We start from the raw sequence: 21,070 nt of genomic DNA, 5'->3' as shown, positions 1-21,070 counted from the left end.
CTTTTTATGCGCGAGCGAATAATACGACGTTAATATGATTAAGTGGATATACGCGATATCCCTTTTAACAACGCGGCTCAGTGCAACGAATGCGTGAGAATTTCAATTTTCTATATCGATGCGGCATAATTTCATTATCCCGTATTATGAACGGCGAAATTTCAATTACGCGCCCGTGTGAGAGGATCTCGTTTAAAATGATTTTATCCGCGCGGCTGTGACAAAATGCCCGGACGCTCGTTGGGTAGAGATTTGTTGACTATTTACGTCGATTTCACGCAAAACAATCATTTCCCTAATAATAAGAAACATCTACACGACTTGACAGAAAAGTGCAAAGCGCCATATATAAGCCCCATGCAGGGCCGATTGTTCCAACTTCTGAGTAAGATTTACCCAACAGGTAGCATATTTTCGTCTTTTTTCAAATAAGTTCTAAAAAAGAGACGAAGATATCCTAGTTGTCGAGTAAAACTTACCAAGAAGTTGAAACAATCGGCCCGCAATAATGTACATACAATGCTGCTCATAGGGTCTAGTCGGATGTTCAACAATGTCGAAGGAAAAATAGAAGTAAGAAAATAACGATGAAACCAGCGGTCAGTTGCGAGTCGCAGTTCTTTGCTACATCTGGCTGCAACACTTTTATTAGGTCAAACGTGCTGATATAACATTATACGATATAGCATTACGTTGCCCCCGACGAGGGAGCGCTGCGAATTAATGCGCATGTAACTATGTATTATCGCAAGCACAACACGCTGCTGCAGCAGCAATCGCTATTATCATCGTGCGTTAGAGTTGCGAGAGAGGAAACTGTAATTTTCGCCCATTGATATCTGATGGTTCTCCGCGCCTCCGGTTCCGTATTTCCCTCGACCGCAACAGCCTCTGCATCCGTTCGTCATCTGCTCCCTCCCTCCTCTCTTCGCATGAATGACGGGAAAGTCCTCGAGAATGCCGTTCGAAGCGATTTCTGCGATCGTTTCACCCTCTTCTGCCGTGCCTTCCCTGTCGCTGAGTGATTTGTGCCGTTCGATTCGCCGTTTGACAAAACAAGTCGTTACTACTCGGGAACGGCTGACCCGTGCATATCGCTATCTACTGGTCCCTCCGTCGTAAAAGGGCGACGTTTATCTCGCCGGTGCGGTCGCGGTCGTCAAAAAGTTCCGCTCGCGTTTCTCTCCCTTATCCCGGACACCACCCACTCGGTAAAACATTTTCCCATGCACGAGCAAACACACACGTACGTGCATACACACGTACACGCGCCCCGACTTGTTCAGAAATCTCTCTTATTTTCATTCTAATGCAAGAATCTTAGATAAAAGTTTGGCTCTAAAACTGAATAAAAATTCGTACAAACAAGCAAACAAATAGAATTGTACTAACTAACGTTTTTGCGATAAAAATCTTTAAAATTAGGGAAAATATACTGGTTTAAGGATCGCCAATAAGTTCTCCTTATTGAACATACTTATTAATATTTTATGTAAATTTTCGACAGAAATGTTGTTTTTTTCTCTTTTCTTACTTTTGTCTTTTAAAGCTTTATCGACTAAACAGAAGATAAATACTTACCTATGCATTGAGTAAACAATTCTATCAACAATCAAATATGATACAGTTTAAAGTCTTTAATCGAATCTAGTTTCCTAAAATGACAGTTGTCTGACACTATGTATTACATGATTCCTGTATTTAAACCAAAAAATTTGAACCAAAATGCCTGATTTCCACAAATCATCTGTCCGACGTTTTTCTGCAACGGACGTGTCATCGCTTTGTAGAGTATCGAAACATGCCTGTTGACGACAGGATTAAATAGCGGTAACGAGTACGAGATACACAACGAGGGGTTACGTTTGTAGTGTATGCTTGTGCGATCACACTGCCGCAGCGTCGGTTTAAAATTTAAATATTCAAAGCCGTAATGTTCCTGACAGTTTTTGCACCGCCTAATGCGAAAATATAGTAGCGGAATTAATCATTCGCGTCTCTACCGATACGAAATCTCTCATCGCAGTATCCTCGTGCCTTCGTTAATTAAGAGACAGCCGAAAAATGAAGCAATTTCACCCGGTAACTCGGCTCTCAAACGGAATTCGCGATGAGCGCTCCGAAGCGATTTTCCTCTGTTCGGTGAAAAATTCTCGGGTGTCGGTTCACGGTTCGTTTAACAGATTCCACGCCTATTTCGCGGCTCTCGATAAATTCAGGAATCAGTCGGAGGATTTGATGCCGGACCCCCCTTACAAACAGAGAAACCGGGGTCTCGGTGGGTGACTGCGCGAGTATTCTTCTTTCATTAAATCCCGGACAATTCACCGGCGGTCGCTTTGTTTAAAGCACAATGAGACCATAGATGCGGCGCAGTCAGTGGGCGTGGAAACACGACACGGTTCGAAGATCGAGTTGGCTTCGATCTTAAGAACTGGGAGATTCCTTTCGTCGCGCGCGTTGAAGTCTTAGAAGCTACCGGAGAGCAGCGATAAGGACGGAAGTCGGAGACAATGCAGCCTTAAATCGAAAATCCGATCTCAAGAGCCGCAAGAAACGTAATCGCTGCTAGAAACTGTCCTATAATTATATTGCCGTATCAATTTTATATATAGTACGATACATCGCGCTTTAGCAGCATCAATTTTTAGCTATTTACAGAGACAAACGGTATCTTTTATTTGAGAGATAATTATCAAGTAATTAAAGGACGCGAAATATTATAAATATTAAAAATTGACTTTTCCTTTAATTCTGCTTCTCTAAATATTTTTAATGAGAGAAAATATTAATATAACTTGGAATTATATAACTTTGTGAGAGGATTATTTGACTCGTGTATATAACCAGTTAATAAATTATTATATTAATTGATATTGAACATATCTCCTTGCTCACCTACCTCAGATCAAAGGGGTCGACGAAGGATACTAAGGAGGTATTGTGCGCAGTAGGTCACAGTCCAGGCTCTTGATAACTATATCACTCGCTATTGCAACCCTTGACGGCGCCAAGGTCTCCCTTTGAGCCCTCCAAGTTTCCTCGTGAATTCTCGAAGTACTTACTACAGCGAAGACCATCGAAAAGCGATATATCGTGACATAGCAGCTCCCAGCAGCACGCAGCTGAGCCTCTGGCCGGCACCGCCACTCGGCGGAGCGGATAATACGGTTTTAACGAACTGTTTTCCATAATGCAAGTAAAGCATTATCAGGCCGTTGAGTGTATAGTATAGTCGTATACCGTCGAATAGTGGAAGCTGTTAACCTTAACGCTCCGAGATCCTTGTATCTCGAGGGCGGCTTTATAAATTCCGCTTTCCTATCTGACGTAATAAGAAAAAAAAGATTTTAAAAAACTCGAAAAATGTATGCAGTAAAGGTACGGCTGATGTAGAAAAACTCGACGAGAATAGCGAAAGAAATGGCTAGCCTCGTATGAGGAAAGAATAATAAAAGAGTTGAAAATATAAAAGTAAAACACATTATTCAATCCATTAATACGTATAATATAAAAAGCTTGTTTATACAATTTATATTCTCTACGGTGCGCATTAAGTGGCGATATAGGGAGGATTAAAGTTACAACACATCTGACACATTTGTTATTATATCTTCATTTTATTCTTGTTATTTCTCATATTTTTCTACTCGTGGAATTTCGTCGACAAACAAATAAAATGATACATGTAAATTTAAACAAGCAGTTGACAGTGTTGGATGCGAGGCCAAAACAGGGGCATCAGAATCGGGAAGGCGAGTTCAGAAAATGTTAACACGAACTATGACTCGGTTGCTCCGAACACCAGACAAACGACGGAAATTGCGATTATCATGAAGTAAAATCGATGAACAGCCGATCGGTTTCGAGTAGTGATTTTTTAATGTTATGTCTGTGATACGCGCTGGAAATACGAATCGCGGCGAGTCGATATCTCGATAATGCATCAGCACCGACTAACCGATTTCCGTTAGTTACTTCGCCTGTCGATGGAGAACGGCATGAAACATTGCGCATGATGGAAACGCGCAACGGGGGGAGAGAACAAAAGTGCCGGGTAGTGTCAATGATGCATTAATCATAAATGGAATGTCGCGAGATATCGAGAATGAGACGGGAGAAGCGGCGTGGATTAATTGATCGCGGATCGGATGATCGGTTTTGCTATTTCAATGTGCATCTTTAAAGGTAATTCAATTAAAAATATAAATTGATACCTCGATGAAGCATCAGATATGCGCTTTCATTTCTGATCTCGAATTGATCTTATCTTATCTGCTTTAACAGAAATAACAAGAGCAAGGATATCTTTTCCTAATATAGGTCAATTTTTTTAAACGATATGACAACACGAATGATAAAAGATTTCTATATTCTTTAACAATGCATTTACGTTGTTAGATGTAATATTATATTAATAAAGCATATAGAAAGATATTCCTTGAAATAATACGTATTACGATTTCTGCAGTATATTATTACACACACAAGTTTTAAATCTATATAAAAATTAATAAATTAATATAGCATCACATTGTGTTGAAATACTTTAACCTATATGTATTTGCAAATATGTTTGATTAATCAAAAGTAAATCGCGCTCTATAACATTTCCAACAAAACAATATCGAGTTTTACATATACCATATGTACATACATACATATATGCTCCAGAAAGAATAAACTGAATCAAACGGTGCGTAGCTTTGCGAATAAACACGGTGCTCCCGCGGCACAAATATGAAACAAATATAAACTAACAACAGATATACCGTATACGTGCGGATATTCGCGCGATGCGCACAAAAGAATAAACTATCCGCCGTTCAACAAAATCCGCGACGCGCAAACAGTTCATAATAATTAATTAAAGCGCATCAAGAACAATTCCATTCAAACTTAAATAATTTCGCAAATAAATTGAAATATTTACTTAATATTTATTTAAAGATATAAGCAGCAGGACGATGAAGATGACTGTAAACGCACCGTTCTTGTGGCATTCGCGCTTTACAGTTTACTCCCGCGTTCAGATATCAAGCGTTATCATCGATACTGGCATCCCGCCAGTGTCCTCTGCCTCCCAACCCCGTTCATCCCCCTGCGAATGCGTTTATTCAATAGCGACAGCAAAGCGCCGTTGATTGTAGCCACTTATGGAACATGGGCAGACCATCAGGCGATAGATGAAACTCTCTCTCAATCTCCGAACCGACGCGATATTATCTTTTATTGACGCTTGACGTGGCCAGCGAAGTTAAGATCAATGGACTCGCGTCGATTTAATACGATCTTACGGGAGAGCACAAATTTCAACCGGAGGTGTAACGTACCGATATATCGCGTCTTATCGGGATTAAATTTTTAAATTGAATTTCGTGAGTGTAGGAATCTCGACTAAATCTAGGATACGAATCTAAGTAAGTCGAATCGATTTTTCCATCACGCGTGTAGCCCTCCTAAGCGTACTACTATTTCCTTTTGTAAGGAAACTAAACTTCTTCGCACGCTGCACCGTTGAATCTAAACTCGACTGCGAAAAGTATAGCTATCGCATGCATCTTAATGCGCAGTCGATAGATTGCGTGAACCTCTGACGACAAAGCTACCGTCATCGAGACTATAATAAACGCTTTTTAAATATTACGGACACCGCACACCGATGAGGCGTGCCGATTTCAGGGCGGCTTTACATCCAACCCTGTGTGTGAAAGAATATCGTATGCACGTTCCCACGACCTTTCTAACGGCGGCCGACCGCATAAAGTGCGGTAACATTGCAAAGCGCACCTTTGAAATCGAGGGACCCGCGTCACGGAGTTCTGCAGAAGCGTTCATCCGAGGCGGAAGGAGAAAGGGAGAAAGAGAGAAAGTAATAGTATCGTGTTCCGATGACGTCATTATAAATCGAAGAAACCCCTCGCTCGCAAGACGGCTCGTGACGCAAACGTTTATCCCTCCTCGCGAGTCAAACACCTATGACGTCTGTCAGTCCAGGAGTCTATAGCCGCTCGCGCGGCTGCACATGAACTATAGAAGAGTCCGTAATCGCGCGTAATTATTCAAACGGAGGATACACCGGCATTAAGATTGTTCTATTGATCGCACGATGCTTTAACAGAATATAGTCGAGGGTTTGCGGTAACTGGGCGTTTTTTTTTCGCTGTTCGCTGATTAAACAAGTCACAAATTTCGCGAATTTCGCGTCTCCGAAATCAGTTGTTTGCGAGTCTGTGAACATCGTTGCTAGACATCTCACGCTTCAACATTGGACTTACCTTGGCTTCTGGAATCCTTTTCTTCGTTCTGTCAAATGTGCGATGTTGTTAATTGGAGACTAGACTTCTAAACAATCTCATTAATAGCTTATTTTTTGCACTTAGAAAGTTCTATACGTATTTGTGGGAGGATTTGGAGGATGTGGATTATTAATAACATACAAATCAATCATTTATTAAAGCAAAACTTTATTATAGCAATAGTGAACAATGGATAACTATTAAAGATTTTTAACATGTTTTTTTGATAAAAATAGCGATTGGATGTTTAGGTAATAGGTGAATATCTAAAAGGGTCTCTTATCGTACGAAATTCTTTGAACTAAAAATTATCTACGGTCGTGTTTATTAACGATGATAATCGCACATACGTGTCGATAAGTCTGAATTTTTTAGGCGGTGCGTACCGTGAATCGATCGATCGTATAATCGCAGAATATATCTGTAAGCACTGCAGATTAAACGCATTTACGTCAACACATTCAGCGCACATTTCGCATTCACATTATGAGGTCCAAATATTACAAATATTTGCAAAATATACTTCCTGATAAACACAATAAAAATTGATATTTTTTTTACATAAAGATGCGAATACGATTTCTTATGTATAATTCACAGTTTTTCGAAAAATCATAGAGCATAGAGAGAACTGTATTTTTGTTCGACACAGGCGCAAGGTGCGCCCGGCAAAATATACATATGTGTGGCCGAATTAATTTAATCGATAAACATATCGCCTGGTGCGAACAAACACAACGTTTGGCGGGGCGCTTCGAGGAAGATCGATATTCACGAGTACGTTCCATAAACAAAACTGCCGATGCACACCCCTACGGCGGCGTTATGTACCTCGAGCGATGCAGAGGATCCCGCGTCCCTTATACCGTGCGGTACTAAATTGAATTCCCGTAAGCGGCATATCGGCTTCTACGAGCTTGAAAACGAAACGACTCACGGCGCGCTACCGCCCCCGTCCCTAATTTCCACCCTTGATCGCTCTGCTGTCGACAGGAACGAGCAGAATGCAAAAAAGAAGCGAAACCGAAAAGACGGAGAAAAATACGGCGATGATGAAGGATGAGTTTTCCACGATACGAATGGACTATTAATCTCGCGCGCGCGCGAGCGAGTTTGCTCCAATTTTCTGCTTTAAGGCAAGATATATCGTAAAAAAGAAGGGAGGAGGGGAGCGAATTAAAAAGAAAAAAAACAGTCGTGGGAGAAAAACGGCGCCGATGACACAAGAGCGGAAAAAAAGAAAGGGGAAATTGAAAAGAAATCGGTCAAACGGATCACATTTTCCCGCTCTTTCGTAATCTTCGCGATAAAAAAAAGAAAAAGGTAAAGAGTACACGGCGAATCCTTTCCTCGTTCCATATATATATATATATATATATATATATATATATCTCAACCCCTCCCGAGAAATAAGTCTACGCTTCCGAAACCACTCGCGAAACCTAAGACAGTCGCCGGCTAGTCCTAGTGATATATCTTAATAAATCGTTATCGGCTATCCTTCACTTCCATCTCTCTCTCTCTGTATCGTAGTAGTATGTCGTCGTAACTAATTATTCAGTTAGGGCGTCTCTTCCTCCCCCGCCCCTCCACCCCCCTTTCCGTTCCCTTACTCGAGTAACTATCATGTTGCGTTACCCAAAATCGTCTCGCATCGCGTACATTAAACCGAGCTATAATCTATCTCGCCTTCGCGGTCGACGTTGCGGGATAATCGACTGGGATTTCGCAGACGCGATGTGTCCGATGTTTTCTTTTCTTTTCTTTTTTCCTTTTTTTTCCTCTTTTTTTTAAGTGCGTTACGAGCTTCGCAAACGGCGACAAAATTTGCTCCGATGACCGCAGGACAGGCTTTATTACTCGCCAAAATCGATGGTTTCCGCTCGCGATATCCCGCCGCATCAATCGCATCTCCACGCGCAACATACAGTAATCTTACAAATAATATATCTAACAACTTTAGATTCAACTTAGATTGCTTTCCGTGATCACGCCTACTCCAACCCGAAGCACGCCCTCGTGCACTCGCTTCGGACACTCTGTCGGCTCTCTCGCAAGACGAAGAGGAGAGAGAGATACCATTCTAGGATCGATACGATTTCTCCTTGCGTTACTATAAACACGCGGTTGACATGACGTGGCCAGTAAGGACTGCACGAGAGCGTTCTTAGCCAAAGTTCGTGTACTTTACTATTCTATCGTAATATTAAGTTTGCTTTTACTCTTTTTATAACTTTCTTTAGATACACGATAGGTAAGTTACTATTCTTTACGTATCAATCCGTGACACATCACGCGATCTCACACACACACACACACACACACACACACGCATTCACTCACGCACGTAATCCTAGCACTCTTTCGACCACTCCTTTTTTTTCTCTCTACATCCAGGCGCGTCTTATCCGGTACGATCCGGGACGTCGATTGATGACTGGAGAAATTTGAGGATGATTTGTAGGTACGAGTAGGACCGAGCGGATCGACGAAGACTGTATTTTTCGGGAAATTCTCGAAAAGTGAACCCTCATCGATCCGGTCTCTCGATTTTACCCTTAACGTGCGTCTAGCCTTAACCCTTACATCGTAATACTATTCAATACTTGTTGAAGCTCATAATAAGTACATACTCGAGGATTAGATTACCGATTATTGTGTTACTCTTACTCAACTCTCGTCAAGGTTTCTCGTTTAAATGTGTGTAACTCCCTGTTATTCTTACAATCTCTAACATTTCCTCTACGAGGATTTATATTCCTTCAATCGGAGTCCCCCGCCGCGTATTTCTCGCGTATAGGTTGAGCCTTATAGGTACAAAAAGTATGTAAATCGTCGACTGCGACAATTTCTGTACAGAAGTTTAATAACAGTCGCGCGCGCATCCAGGCTCGATCGGGCATCTCCTGCATTATATCGGATGCTGCGTGAATTATTACGATAATAAAAAATGTCTATGTACAAACCCAAGAATAAGAGCGAAACTATCACCGATGGCTTTTCCGAGAACCGAAAAATCTGTGTATATATGTGTGTATATGTGTACAGAGAGAGGCGTCATGACCTCTCCTACAATTCTTTATATAGCCTATACGTGTGTATCTATTAATGATGATTATGGCTGGCTGGGTGCTCTCTCTCGATACGTCGATCGTTCGACAAACCGCGCCAAATGAGCACCGATAGACGCTTTTGTTGTCGCATATTGATTACAAAATGTATGTGTGTCGATCTCCGAGGAAAAGTTCGGACGGACGATAACACGAACGCTAATTTCACTTACTAGTGAGTGTGAGCCTGCGTTATATTTTCATGGACGATTACTAAACGAGGACGTATGCATATATGCGGCATTGAAATTAGCGATGGAACGCGACAAAATTGAATTCCCCGTCGGTTTTCGCATGTGTATCTGTGTATCGAGATTCGAAAAATATTCGTTTATCCGGAAACGGTTTATTTATTTTTTTTTTATTTTTACGGACAGTCCACTTGAGCGAATACTAATGAAAAACGTGTCGTTACTTTTCGCAATGAGTCTTTCTCGGCAAGATTGTTTTCTTCTTTTTTTTCTTTTTTATAAAAATATAACATTATTATATCTATATACAGGAGAATTACTACAAAGTCAAACACTCCCGTTATCCGTAATCCATAATTCGAAGAGTTTCCAGGCGTTGAAAATAAGAGCGTAACGAAACTTAGCGACGACGCGATAAAAGCAAGAGAAATCGAATAATATAATCGTATTGACATGCCAAAAAAAAAGACGCGAATCAAGTTTAATATTTTAAAACTCCAGATTGATTTCGGAAAGCAAATTTCATGGACTCCACGCCACGAGCTCGACTCTGTCGCAATCTACCCTTGCGTAGTGTAAAAAAAAAACACATTAGAAACGCTACGGCGACCCGACAGCTCCGTGACTCGCAGCGTCGAGTCCGGAAGTCGCGTCGAAACGATCGCTCGCTCTCGATATGTGCCCCAGCACTTCGCGTTCACTTTTGGTGGCGATTGTTTATGCCACCGATACCGCTGCAGGATGCAACGAGAGATCCGTGGCCGTGTGTTTCATCGAAAACTAATAAGCAAACATGTATATTCTACGCTAATATTAGACTTACCTAAGGAAAGTGTGTACACGTGACTTTTGGAATCCGATATATTATGTACAGTGCAAACCGGCGCGTGCACAACGCGCGTGTAGCTCGTTAAATGCGTTTTTATTCTCGTACGCGCGCGCGTGTCGATCGGGGAATAAGTGTAACGGGATGAAAAGGAGACGGGAAAATGTAAGTAGGTATGTGAATCCGAGACCGCAGGTCTTACCGGTTTTCCCTGCGGAAACGAAAAATAGATCCGCGTAGCACCTTGGTCGAAGGAGAGATATTCTCGACGATGACGACGCGCGGGAGAGATACTCGAGACGGTTTCTCGCGAACTGGAGCGCGACGATTTTTTGACGTTTCTGATACCGATACCGACACGTGTTGTGCACCTTCGTCGACACAATGTACGCGCGCGCGCGTAAAAACGCGGTGTCATCGCGCGGTCGTTTCGCCGTGTGTCTTTCAGGTGGATACGCGAAGAATAATGATGATGATCGGAACGGCGCACGAAGGTTCCGGTAAACAAAAGATAACCAAGGCGGTATAGAAGTTCGCGCGATTGTCGAGACGCGATATACGAAAAGGTTGGAGGAAGAGGAGGGAAAGAAACGAAGGATATGCGAAGAGAGGGTGGTTTTGGTATATCGAGGGGAAGGTGTGCAAGAGTAGAAAATAGGCGTGTGCGCGCCGCAAAAGTGGCGAACGTGATATGGAAAGCTAACCAGCGTCGCGCGAGTACAGCGCAGCTCGCACGAAGGTCTCTAAAATCGATAATAATCTCATATGTAACCTGCGTGACGTCGTAAACGCGCCGTTGGCCACGTTTTTCGTTTTTTTTTTCTCTCTCTCTATCTCTCTCTTGACGCGACGTTTGCGCCTTTCCTCAAACCGTAATGGCCTATCGATGCTCTCTCGTCGTCAAGAGAACAACTATACCTTCCGCCTCTTATATCGGCCGTTTTCTATCACATATGCGAAAATCTGCAGGAGAACACGTTCCTTCCATTCTTCGACGCACCGCTTAATCTCGACGGCTCTATTGATAATCGATATCTCATTACGGTGATATCGCGATCAACATGACGTCTTTCGAGCCTCCGATATCGTATGTACACATAATTCTTCGCCGTCTCGCAAATCAATTAAAAATCTGAGGAAATGAAAGAGAACGTTTCTCCGACAGCTTCCGCACTGAGATTTCCAGTCTCCGAGAACCTGGATTTTATCCGCGACGCGTCCGTTCATTCCAAAGAACACCCACACCTCCGCGAATACACATCATCCCTATCGGAATTTACGAGCCGAGTCATTTCGCGACATTATATCCGTCGTCATCGCCGAGAACACACTCGCTGCGTCAGCGTCCGGTCTCTCTTTTGCGTGACACGTCTATTTACAGCGTGAAGTGAGTACAAAACAAACGTAAATGGAAAGCGGGATGCGCGACCAGAACGAAACTGGAGTATCTCTGATATTCCGACCGTCCAATCAAGTGTCGTCGACGATCACTCGCGATCGGCAGCGCGACGAGACGCAATCTCGGGCACAGTGGCACGTAATAGTATCAATATGCGCGTATACGTTCTTTTTTTTCGCACTCACCAGATTTCAGTCCTCTCACCTCTCTCACACGGTTCAGGAATCCGCGGAACGGTCTCAGTCGCTCGAGAGACCACGGGTGATCAGCGGGCCGAGCGCGGTGACGTGACCGGCCAGCAGGAAGGTCAGACTCGTCCAGCCGGTCGTGGTCCAGCCGCTATTTCTCGGCGGGACGCTTATGCGTATCATGGCGTCATCGTGATCTCGGCTCGACGAGGGACCCAACGATCGGCTCCATCAGACGAGGGGCGTGCCGTACACCTCGTTCGTGTGTAGATTCTGATTGCTGTCGTTTTGCCTCGAGGCGCATTGCTGTAACAGAAAACGCGAGCGATCCTGTGAAGGAAGATGCGATTCGTATCTTCGGCGTGTGATACTGAAAGTTCAATGTGTACCGTGTCACGTGTTTGACTCTAAATGTCAATTTACCGTCACTAATCAGCTGATCGTAAGACGACATAGTGTATCTAGACGATCGTAACATATTTTTAAATACAAAATTATTATTGTTATTATTATGTTGGACAAAGTGATATAATGATCGTCTTGATACGGAATGAACGGATGTAAAATGAGTTAAACACATTGATAATTTTGCCGTGTAAATTAAATTGATTTCGATAACGCGTATAAGAGTTGTCATTGCATAATGCGTAAAACGGTACAAACGATTTTGAACGATCACAGAATAATTCTCATTTGCCGCTATCAACCGTGCAATTAAATTTATCGATATACATTATCGATTTATGGATATACGCCCGTAGGGATATTTTCCCACAATAAACTCTCTTTACCTCGCATCGCGCAATTTTGATGATAAATATTTAATTTCCGCTCTCCGAGATACCGATGCATATAAAGATAACTAAATATATATTTTATATAGAGATATATATATATATATATATATATATATATATATATATATATATACATATATTTTAGAGAGAAAGAGAGAAAATCCTCTGAATTGTATGTCACTTTGCAATGCAAATTTTGAATGGTTTAATAATTTATGATGATTCTATATATGACGGACGGTGATGATAATAAATCTAAGATATGTGGTAACGTTATTTCGTAATTAATATCGGCTAAAACTATCCGAGAAAGGGAAGAAAAAAATGTGGAATCGACTTACCGCCTGCTTTCTCTCCCAGCTCTTCATCGCCGACTTGTACTTTTCAAATTCGTGACACCAGTCCGAGTAGATCTTCTGATAGTCGTTGGACTTGGCAGGGGCGGAACATCTGTGCGCGTCCACGGTGATGTTGTACGAACACAGGAGAGCACCGCCGAGCCAGCAGTCGTATCTGCCGGCGTCCTGCTCGTTCACGCCGACAATCACCAGACCCTTCTCCGAGGTCTCGATGAACTTGTCGCCGCCGGCGCCGTACTTGTACGCGATCTGATACCTGCCCTTCTCTTTGCTATAATGGTACCACCGTACCTCTTGATTCGCCAGCACTTCTGGCATTTTTACGAAACAACCCAGATGCACCGACTGGCCCCACGTGACAACCAGCTTCCGCTTGCCGACACTGCTGTCGCAAACGTCGGCTGTGCTGTTCGATACATCCTGAAGAAGTCTACGCAAGAAAAGTCAAAAGTCACGCCACGCGCGGCGATTTTTTCGTCGCAAATATGTAATCTCGAATATTTATTTATACGGTTTTTTTCTCGTAATTTTATTTCGAAATATTTCGCGAAATTGAATTTTAATTCATCCAGCCGCACAATTTCTTTTTATTTTTTTTATTTTTTTTTTTTTTCGTAAAAGTATTTTGTTTCACCGAGGAAAATGAATCTGCGGTAACTGAAACACACGATGCGTATAAAATCGGTGCGAATATTTCTGTTTCGAAACACGTGTGTGTCGTAATTTATAGTGGAGCGATTAAATTATGATGGAAATCAATATTATACTCAACCCTTTAAATTTCCATATGCGCATAAATGCGTAAAATTATTACAATTATTCGATAAGACAAATCATCTTTGTGTGTTTACGATTTTCAAATCAAGTCACGCTTGCGAAGAGGCACAATGATACTCACCCAGGTTCGTAGGGTTTGCACGTATTTGTATCCTTATCCCATCCGCAGTACGGATCGTGGACGCATCGCAGGCAATTGTCGTATCGTCGGGTGCACATTACCAGATCGATTTGCTTTATCCGATGATCCGACGCTACGTAAAGAGCCTTATGCTCCTTCGAGATCTCCATCGCCTGTATCGGTTCGCCCGGCGTGACATCGAAAACGTCCAGCAAGATCGACTGGGATTCGCCGTTATTGTCGAGCCACTGTACAACCTTGTGAACGCGACCGTCGCCTGTAATACGCAACGAAGAACACGTTCGCTTTTTTACCGCATTTTCAAATCGAAGGACGATACGAATATATCAAATCGCGATCTGTGTTCACAGCGCGACGTAGATAACAAAACGAATATGCTTACTGGAGCCAGCGTAATAGACGGTGTAATCCAGGTCGATGCCCACAAAGTCGATGCGCAGCTTATCGACGACCAGTCGCGTGAGCATGACGTCCCGCTTGTAAAAGACCGGCTTCTCGTTCTCGTGCGAGATCGCGGAATCCATCAGAGGATGGGACCTTATGAAATTCAAAACGGTGTCCGGCAATGTCTCTGTGTCGTTGACACATTGGCCCGGACGCGGTTCCGGAACTTTGTTGGACAGGACCGGTAGCCACGCGCTACTGCTGGTTGCCTGTTCCTTGAACTTTCCGCGGAAAGCCTCCTGAATGGCGTCAATGTGAAAGGAACATATCGCGGAGCCCATTAATCCGTTCGTCGATGTGGTGAAGGTGCCGTAGAAATGCGTGTCGTCACCGGGCACCTTGTAAATGCTCTCTGAATAGCGAGATGCAGCAACGTAAATTATAGACGTTATAACAGCCACAGACCGTGTGTGTGTGAACATTAAATTAATTAAAAGTAATTTAAAAAATTTTAAACATTTAATTATATAATTCCATATTAATATATTTATAATAATAATACAAATATCATAACATCTCTAAAAGCAAAATTAAATTCTGAATATGGTAGAAGTTAATGTAAATTATGCTATAATGGAACATATACACACACACACACACACTGCTGTGCGAAAATATGTTTCACGTCACACACAATATGCCTGATACTCACGTATCTCGTTGAAATAAAACGGAAACTCGCCGGGTATCGAGCAGTTCAACCTGGCCTTGAGATACGTCGCCCAATTTTGCGCGAGTATATTTTTACCGCCAGTGTCCCTCTTGCAGACTCTCGCCACGCGAGAGTACACACTTTTGCCGCAATTTATGTATTCGACTGCGGTTTCGCGAAAAAAGAAGAACACGTGACTGCCGATGTCGTACGAGCCTACAAAATTGGGCTCTGAAAAGATAGAGGGGACAGACACATTACGCTATCGTTTTTAATTTACTTTTTAAAGGTAATTTATTTCGATTCACGTTTCCTCGACATACGATATTTTTTTTTTTTCGCTAAAAGCGCCGATATTTCTCGGTCGCAAAATGTTCAATGGAATATTTCGGCGAGCTCATATACCCGTGTATAATCTAGCCGTTAGCATTTACCTCATTCTCTCATCCGCGTCGAAATAACTGCATCTAAAGCAGATAGTTGCCGCGAGTAGATACCTACTCCGCAATAATCGTGCGCAATAATAATCGCGAATCGAGTATTTCGCCGAGGACGACGGGACGCGACGGAATATCCTCTTGTTCGTTCTATGCATAAAAACTTTCATCGCCGGAGAACTGTGTTTAAACTCCGTTCCAGACGCGCGCGGACAACAATCTCCCCGAATTCCGTTTAACCGCAGGCATTTCGTAGCGCAACGACATTATTTTGCAACCGCTTTAGGAGCAAATGGAAGCGCAAAAACGAGCGGAACACGTAGCGGAACTAGATTGGAAACAATGCGCTTTAATTGCGTTCCTTGATAAAGACGATTTAAAGCGGAACTGGAGAGAGAGAGATTCAGTGAAAGAATAATTTTGCAACGCAAAATTATCTTATAATGAGTCTCAAAATTCGTCTCGTTTCAACGCATAGAAAATGAACTAAAAAATTAAATCGCACTTTACCGATGTCGAGAGCTGGGGCAAGATTGAAAAAAAAAAGAGAAGAAAGAGAGAGTAAAACATCGTCGAATCGGCTTTATCATTGCGCCTCGCGTAGTCGAGTTATAAGTTCGTCGGTATCATCTTCGAATGAGATAAGTTGCACGAGAAAGAGTCCGAAATAACTTTGCAACGGCTTGTGCGAGTTCTTCTTCGCCAACAGACGGCGAGAGTCTCCAGCGACTTGAGAAATATCACGCGGTTTATCTCGCTCGAGAGTTCGTTAGAAATAATTTATTACGGATTAACTCGACTTATTGTCTTGCCGATTTTCGATGAGCGAATCCTGGTTAATCACGTGCTAAATCGGCGCAAATCGCAACAAAAATGCAACCCGATGCGGAAAATGACAAAACACAATCTATCTCGTGCAAGCACGCGGTAAACCGTCCTTTAATCTTGGCGTAATTGCTTGTTGTGCCGAGGAAACTAGTTTATCTCGCGGAGTTGGAGCTCGGTGACGCGAGAAAATGGCGAAGGAAATCGAATTTTTCCGCGTTTGAATCGTGCCGTCGGTGGGACTCTCTTGTCAATTTTACATTATGCGGTGGCGTTCGACTGGAGGCCGCCGCAATCTCTCTCACGGTTCAGCGATTAAATCGATTGTCTGACGCTTTCGACAGCGGAAGTTTGATATATCGAGACGGTATAGGGCATGTGTTGAGAGACAAGGACAGACTAAAAGATCGGCAGTGAAGCAGAGGAAACGCGGAAATCTAGAAAACGCGATAAGCTTCGATTTTGCATCTCGACATTGATGAAAAGAGCAACATGTGACGCTATCTGAGCTTTGAAAATACTCGTCATAATATTTGAAGAAAAAGAGCGCTTCATTGCGATATATATTCGAAAAAAGGACTTTGAAGACACAAGTTAAATGCAGTAAGTTGGAGAAGACGGGTGAGTGATAATATTGATAATGACGTAGTGCCATTTTTCGCGAGGATCCGTGAAAGTAGACGTTCGTCAGCTAGTTATTCAGAGCTTGTTAAGAAGTCCATTGCGTTCTACTCTTATTTTCTCGTTATTTTTCTTCGTTTCCCTTTCCTCTCGCGATTCATCTTCCCGAACCCGGGTTTTCCTTATCACGGCCTCGCGCCACGAACCGCATCAGTCTTCATTGCGCTCGCTTTGCCGTTGAACTGAGAGATACAAGAAAGAGAAACTACGAGCAAAGAAGAAAGAGGAAGAGTAGGGAAGGGTCGACGAGTCTCGAAGAGACTACGAGAAGCGCGTGCGGAGTTCATCCGTCTCTTCCGAGACTCTCGCCTCGCATTTAATCAACGCCTCTGTTAATAGACAAACTCGATGCGGAGAATGGTCCTTGATGGTGACGTTCGCTCTCAGTAGGGTTGAACGAAGGTTTCACCCCGGAGGTGGAGGAATAGTAGGCGGCGAAGAGCAGAGATGAGAGAAGAGAAAGAGAGAGTGTGTGTGTAACGAAAGGGCTGCGCGCTTTCCAACTCGAAATTAAACGACGAAACAAATGGCTAATCATGCGTCCCGCGGGAGAGGACGGAAGGATACAAAGTGGGACAAAGTTATTCGTCCGCCCTACAGCTTTCGCCGCTCCGGTGTACCGCGACCCTACTGCTATACTCGATGACGACGACGAAGACGACGAAGACGGTGTGGCTGAAAGAGCGAACTCTCGAGTGGTGGCACGCTTCGCTGGAGTGAGGAAAAGCGGAAGCGGCCCCTCTCGAGAAATACAAAGCAGCCGCCTATCGTCCCGCACCATTATTCCGTGTGTCGCGCGCGAATGCTCACCATGGAAAGGATTGCGGTGCGACAAGAGAGGAGACAAATTAACTCTTTCATCCGGGCAAGCTACTTTTCTCTCCCGAGCCGAGAAATAAAAAAAAAAAAAAAAAACAATTTTCGTTGAGATAATTAATATAAGCGAAAATTTTAACTCGGGGAAAAATTTCAATATTTCCGATACGTACAATAAACTAATGAATGAATAGAATATTCAATGCGAAACGCAAATTATTCGTGAATCGAAACAGAATTTTTTTTTCAACCGTCATTTTAAAACGTAGCCAATAGAAGGTTTCGAATAGAGCTGAATTTTGATATTAAACGGACGTGCAACTAAATTTTCAACGTATTGCTCGTGTCCCGTCACGGCTGACGAACCTAACGAATCGGATTGTATTTACACTTGATCATCGCAAATCAGTGCGCTCTACTCTCTCCTACCTCCCGCGAGTTACGCTATTAAATTCCATGTCGGATTGTATGTCTATATTCGACGCACGTCCTAATCTACATTTTCCAATTTCCTTGCCAAGCCGCTCCTGCCGTGTCCCTCACGTTCGCGCTCCGATAACGAAAAATCGAGAGAATCGCAATAATCTCGGCCGACGAATCAGGGAGCCGGTAAAACTGATTAAAGCTCGGCTTGTGCGCGGGACTGCGGCGAGGAGAGAGAAGGGGAGAAGGGGTTTCCGGCGAACGACGGGAAAACTTTAACTTCTTCGGTCGGCTCGCTTTCTCTCCCTTCCCGAAGGAAGGAGGAGGGTACTTCGTCGAGAGCGCAGCATTTAGGACGAGGCAGATCGCGCCAGGATGTTATTTTATTACCCCGCTCGTGAAGCGAGAGAGAGGAATAGAGATTGAAAGAGAGGAAGAGAGAGGAAGAGAGAAATCCCGCACCCTCGAGTCTACTTGGGTACCTTCATCCCACCGCCTTTCCGCGCGAGTCCTCCGCGTCGTCGACGAGGCAGGCAACGATACCCTCGGAAAATAGGCGGGGCAGTTTATTCGCATCCATTTGAACCCGAAGCGTGTTCCCGGCTGATGTCCGGGGTCCTACTTCAAAGCACTCTCCCGTCTATTTCCCAAACAGCACCCTTCCCGCTCGGTTTCTTCGCGAAAAACCTATTTCGCTTTTTAGCCGATCCAAGCGCCTATCTCCTCTTCCCTTTTCCCTCTTAATGCTACACTCTCTAAGCCTAATGGAAATTTCATTGTTACCCCGACACGTCGTAATTATTGAGTTTCGAGCAAAGGTTCCTTTATGATGACGTGCGGAGATCTAAATATCTCTAATAGTGAAAATAGCGATCAATACCGACGAGGCAAAGACAGATTATGGGATATAATTTACGAATTTAAACGATATTACTATAGATTAAACGTTAAAAAAAATATTATATATTAAAAAATCGTTTCAATATTATTATCTTCTATAATAATTCAATATAACAGAATATCGGTATATCCTATTATAAAGTTTAAGTATTACTCTAGTAATGATATTGTTTAAAAAAGAGTACTCACTGTCGAGCCACTTGGAATCGTACTTGAGCGTTCTTTTGAAGCTGAACGCCTTGCGACCGGTAGTCAGATTGTAGAGATCCGTGCGGAAGATTACGGTATCGGCTTTGGTAAACTCGGCGTTCGTGCCGGAATAAAGAGCTGGCAAGTCCCCAGGATTACCCTTCTCGACCCAAACCGCCGTCGAATTGTCCGCAGGATCGTAAGGGCACTTCGCGATACCCATTCCCACCCCCGGAACAAACTCGTGACGCGGTAAGTGAGTCAGATTGCTCTGGAAAAAAAGATTATTCGGGGAACGAGATCAGTTTGGAACACTAACAATAAGACATTACAAAGGCTAAAGAAGTGGATTATAGCATAAAAAAAAAATTTCAATCTAAATTATCAAAGAATAATAAAGTTATATAGTATGAGAGATAGAGCGTTCAATTAATAAAACAATATAGAAAAATATATATTTAAATTTTATTAAAATAGATAAAAAAAACTAGCGATAATCAATTTAAATCGCAATTACACAAGTTCGACATATTGAAGAATACCGTTAGCAAATCTAAAACCATAATTTAAAAAAAATGTCAAATATACGAAAAAACTGCTATATGTTTCAATTTTAAAAACTCAAATCATTTCAACCAGCTGCCCAGATTTATAAATCTTAGATTTAATCCTATATTATATTTACAACCTTCTCATTTAATATTGAATTAAATATTGAATATTTTGAAATAGTCTAATTTTATTTAGTAGCCGTAATCTGGAGCAACAGCTTAGTAAGCGGCTGGATATTATTATTATGTGAGATGTTACGATACACTCGGGGCTCATAACGTTTGGCGAAGCGTGTGTCTTTTCGTGTCGTTATACGGGTATTTAAACGTAAGATTCATTCATCTACTCCAATTACTTTGATACGCTCTAATACGCGCAATTTTGTAAATCATATCGCGTGAATTTCTACTATTGCGCTAACGCATATAAATTTCTATCAATAATAGCATTATTCATTATGGCTTTAAATATTTCAACGGGAATTAAATTGGAACGTATTATAGAGGAATGCGTGAGTGGCGGTGAAATTTATTCGTAACGCGAAAATTAATTAACGATATTATTTTCAGATGCCTTGTCGTGTTCTGTTATTAATTAATTAAATTAAGCGTAAAGTAGCATAAATCGGCGTGCGTTGCGCACATCGCGCTGAATTCGTAATACGTTTCAAGAGAAGTTGTGAATGTATTTAACATCGTTTTACATTTTCAATTTTCGATAAACAAATGACAGCGCATGTTTAAACGTATATACGTGTGTATTTTTTTCGGACCTTTCCAATCCAGTCACACAATCCAGTCGCAACCGTATTACAAAATCAAATTTAAACGAATTTGTTTAGTATGCATTCGGAATTCATAAGATATATATAAAAAAAAAATCGAGTAACATGTGTGGGAAAACAATGCAATATTTGTTTCGACATCCAACCATTGGAAAGGTAAAAATAATTTTTCGTATATTTGAACTGAAAATTTTGGTGACATATATGTATAGATAATTTGACAATTTTAATTAATTTAACATATTCGATAAAAAATTAAATAGGATGTCGCTTGAAAAT

The 21,070-nt window shown here is 42.2% G+C and overlaps 1 protein-coding gene across 2 annotated transcripts in view; it reads right to left on the bottom strand.

The window, feature by feature from the left end:
• Positions 1-6,447: 6,447 nt before the first annotated feature.
• Sema2a (Semaphorin 2a) overlaps positions 6,448-21,070 on the bottom strand; it is a 190,023-nt gene continuing 175,400 nt past the window's right edge. For both annotated transcript variants that reach the window (XM_083037281.1, XM_083037280.1), the window contains 6 exons: positions 19,456-19,726; positions 15,185-15,415; positions 14,471-14,884; positions 14,068-14,344; positions 13,152-13,599; positions 6,448-12,319 (listed from right to left, as the gene is read on the bottom strand). In XM_083037281.1, coding sequence (XP_082893407.1) covers positions 12,245-12,319; positions 13,152-13,599; positions 14,068-14,344; positions 14,471-14,884; positions 15,185-15,415; positions 19,456-19,726 — 1,716 coding nt within the window. In that variant the 3' untranslated portion in view covers positions 6,448-12,244. The remainder of the gene's footprint in view (positions 12,320-13,151; positions 13,600-14,067; positions 14,345-14,470; positions 14,885-15,184; positions 15,416-19,455; positions 19,727-21,070) is intronic.

This window comes from Prenolepis imparis, unplaced genomic scaffold, assembly GCF_030444845.1.
Source record: "Prenolepis imparis isolate NDT839.2.m4 unplaced genomic scaffold, iyPreImpa1.0 SCAF_4, whole genome shotgun sequence".
Lineage (NCBI taxonomy): Eukaryota > Metazoa > Arthropoda > Insecta > Hymenoptera > Formicidae > Prenolepis > Prenolepis imparis.
The sequence above is the reverse complement of the archived record's forward strand: the minus strand, read 5'-3'. Positions and strand labels throughout refer to the sequence as shown.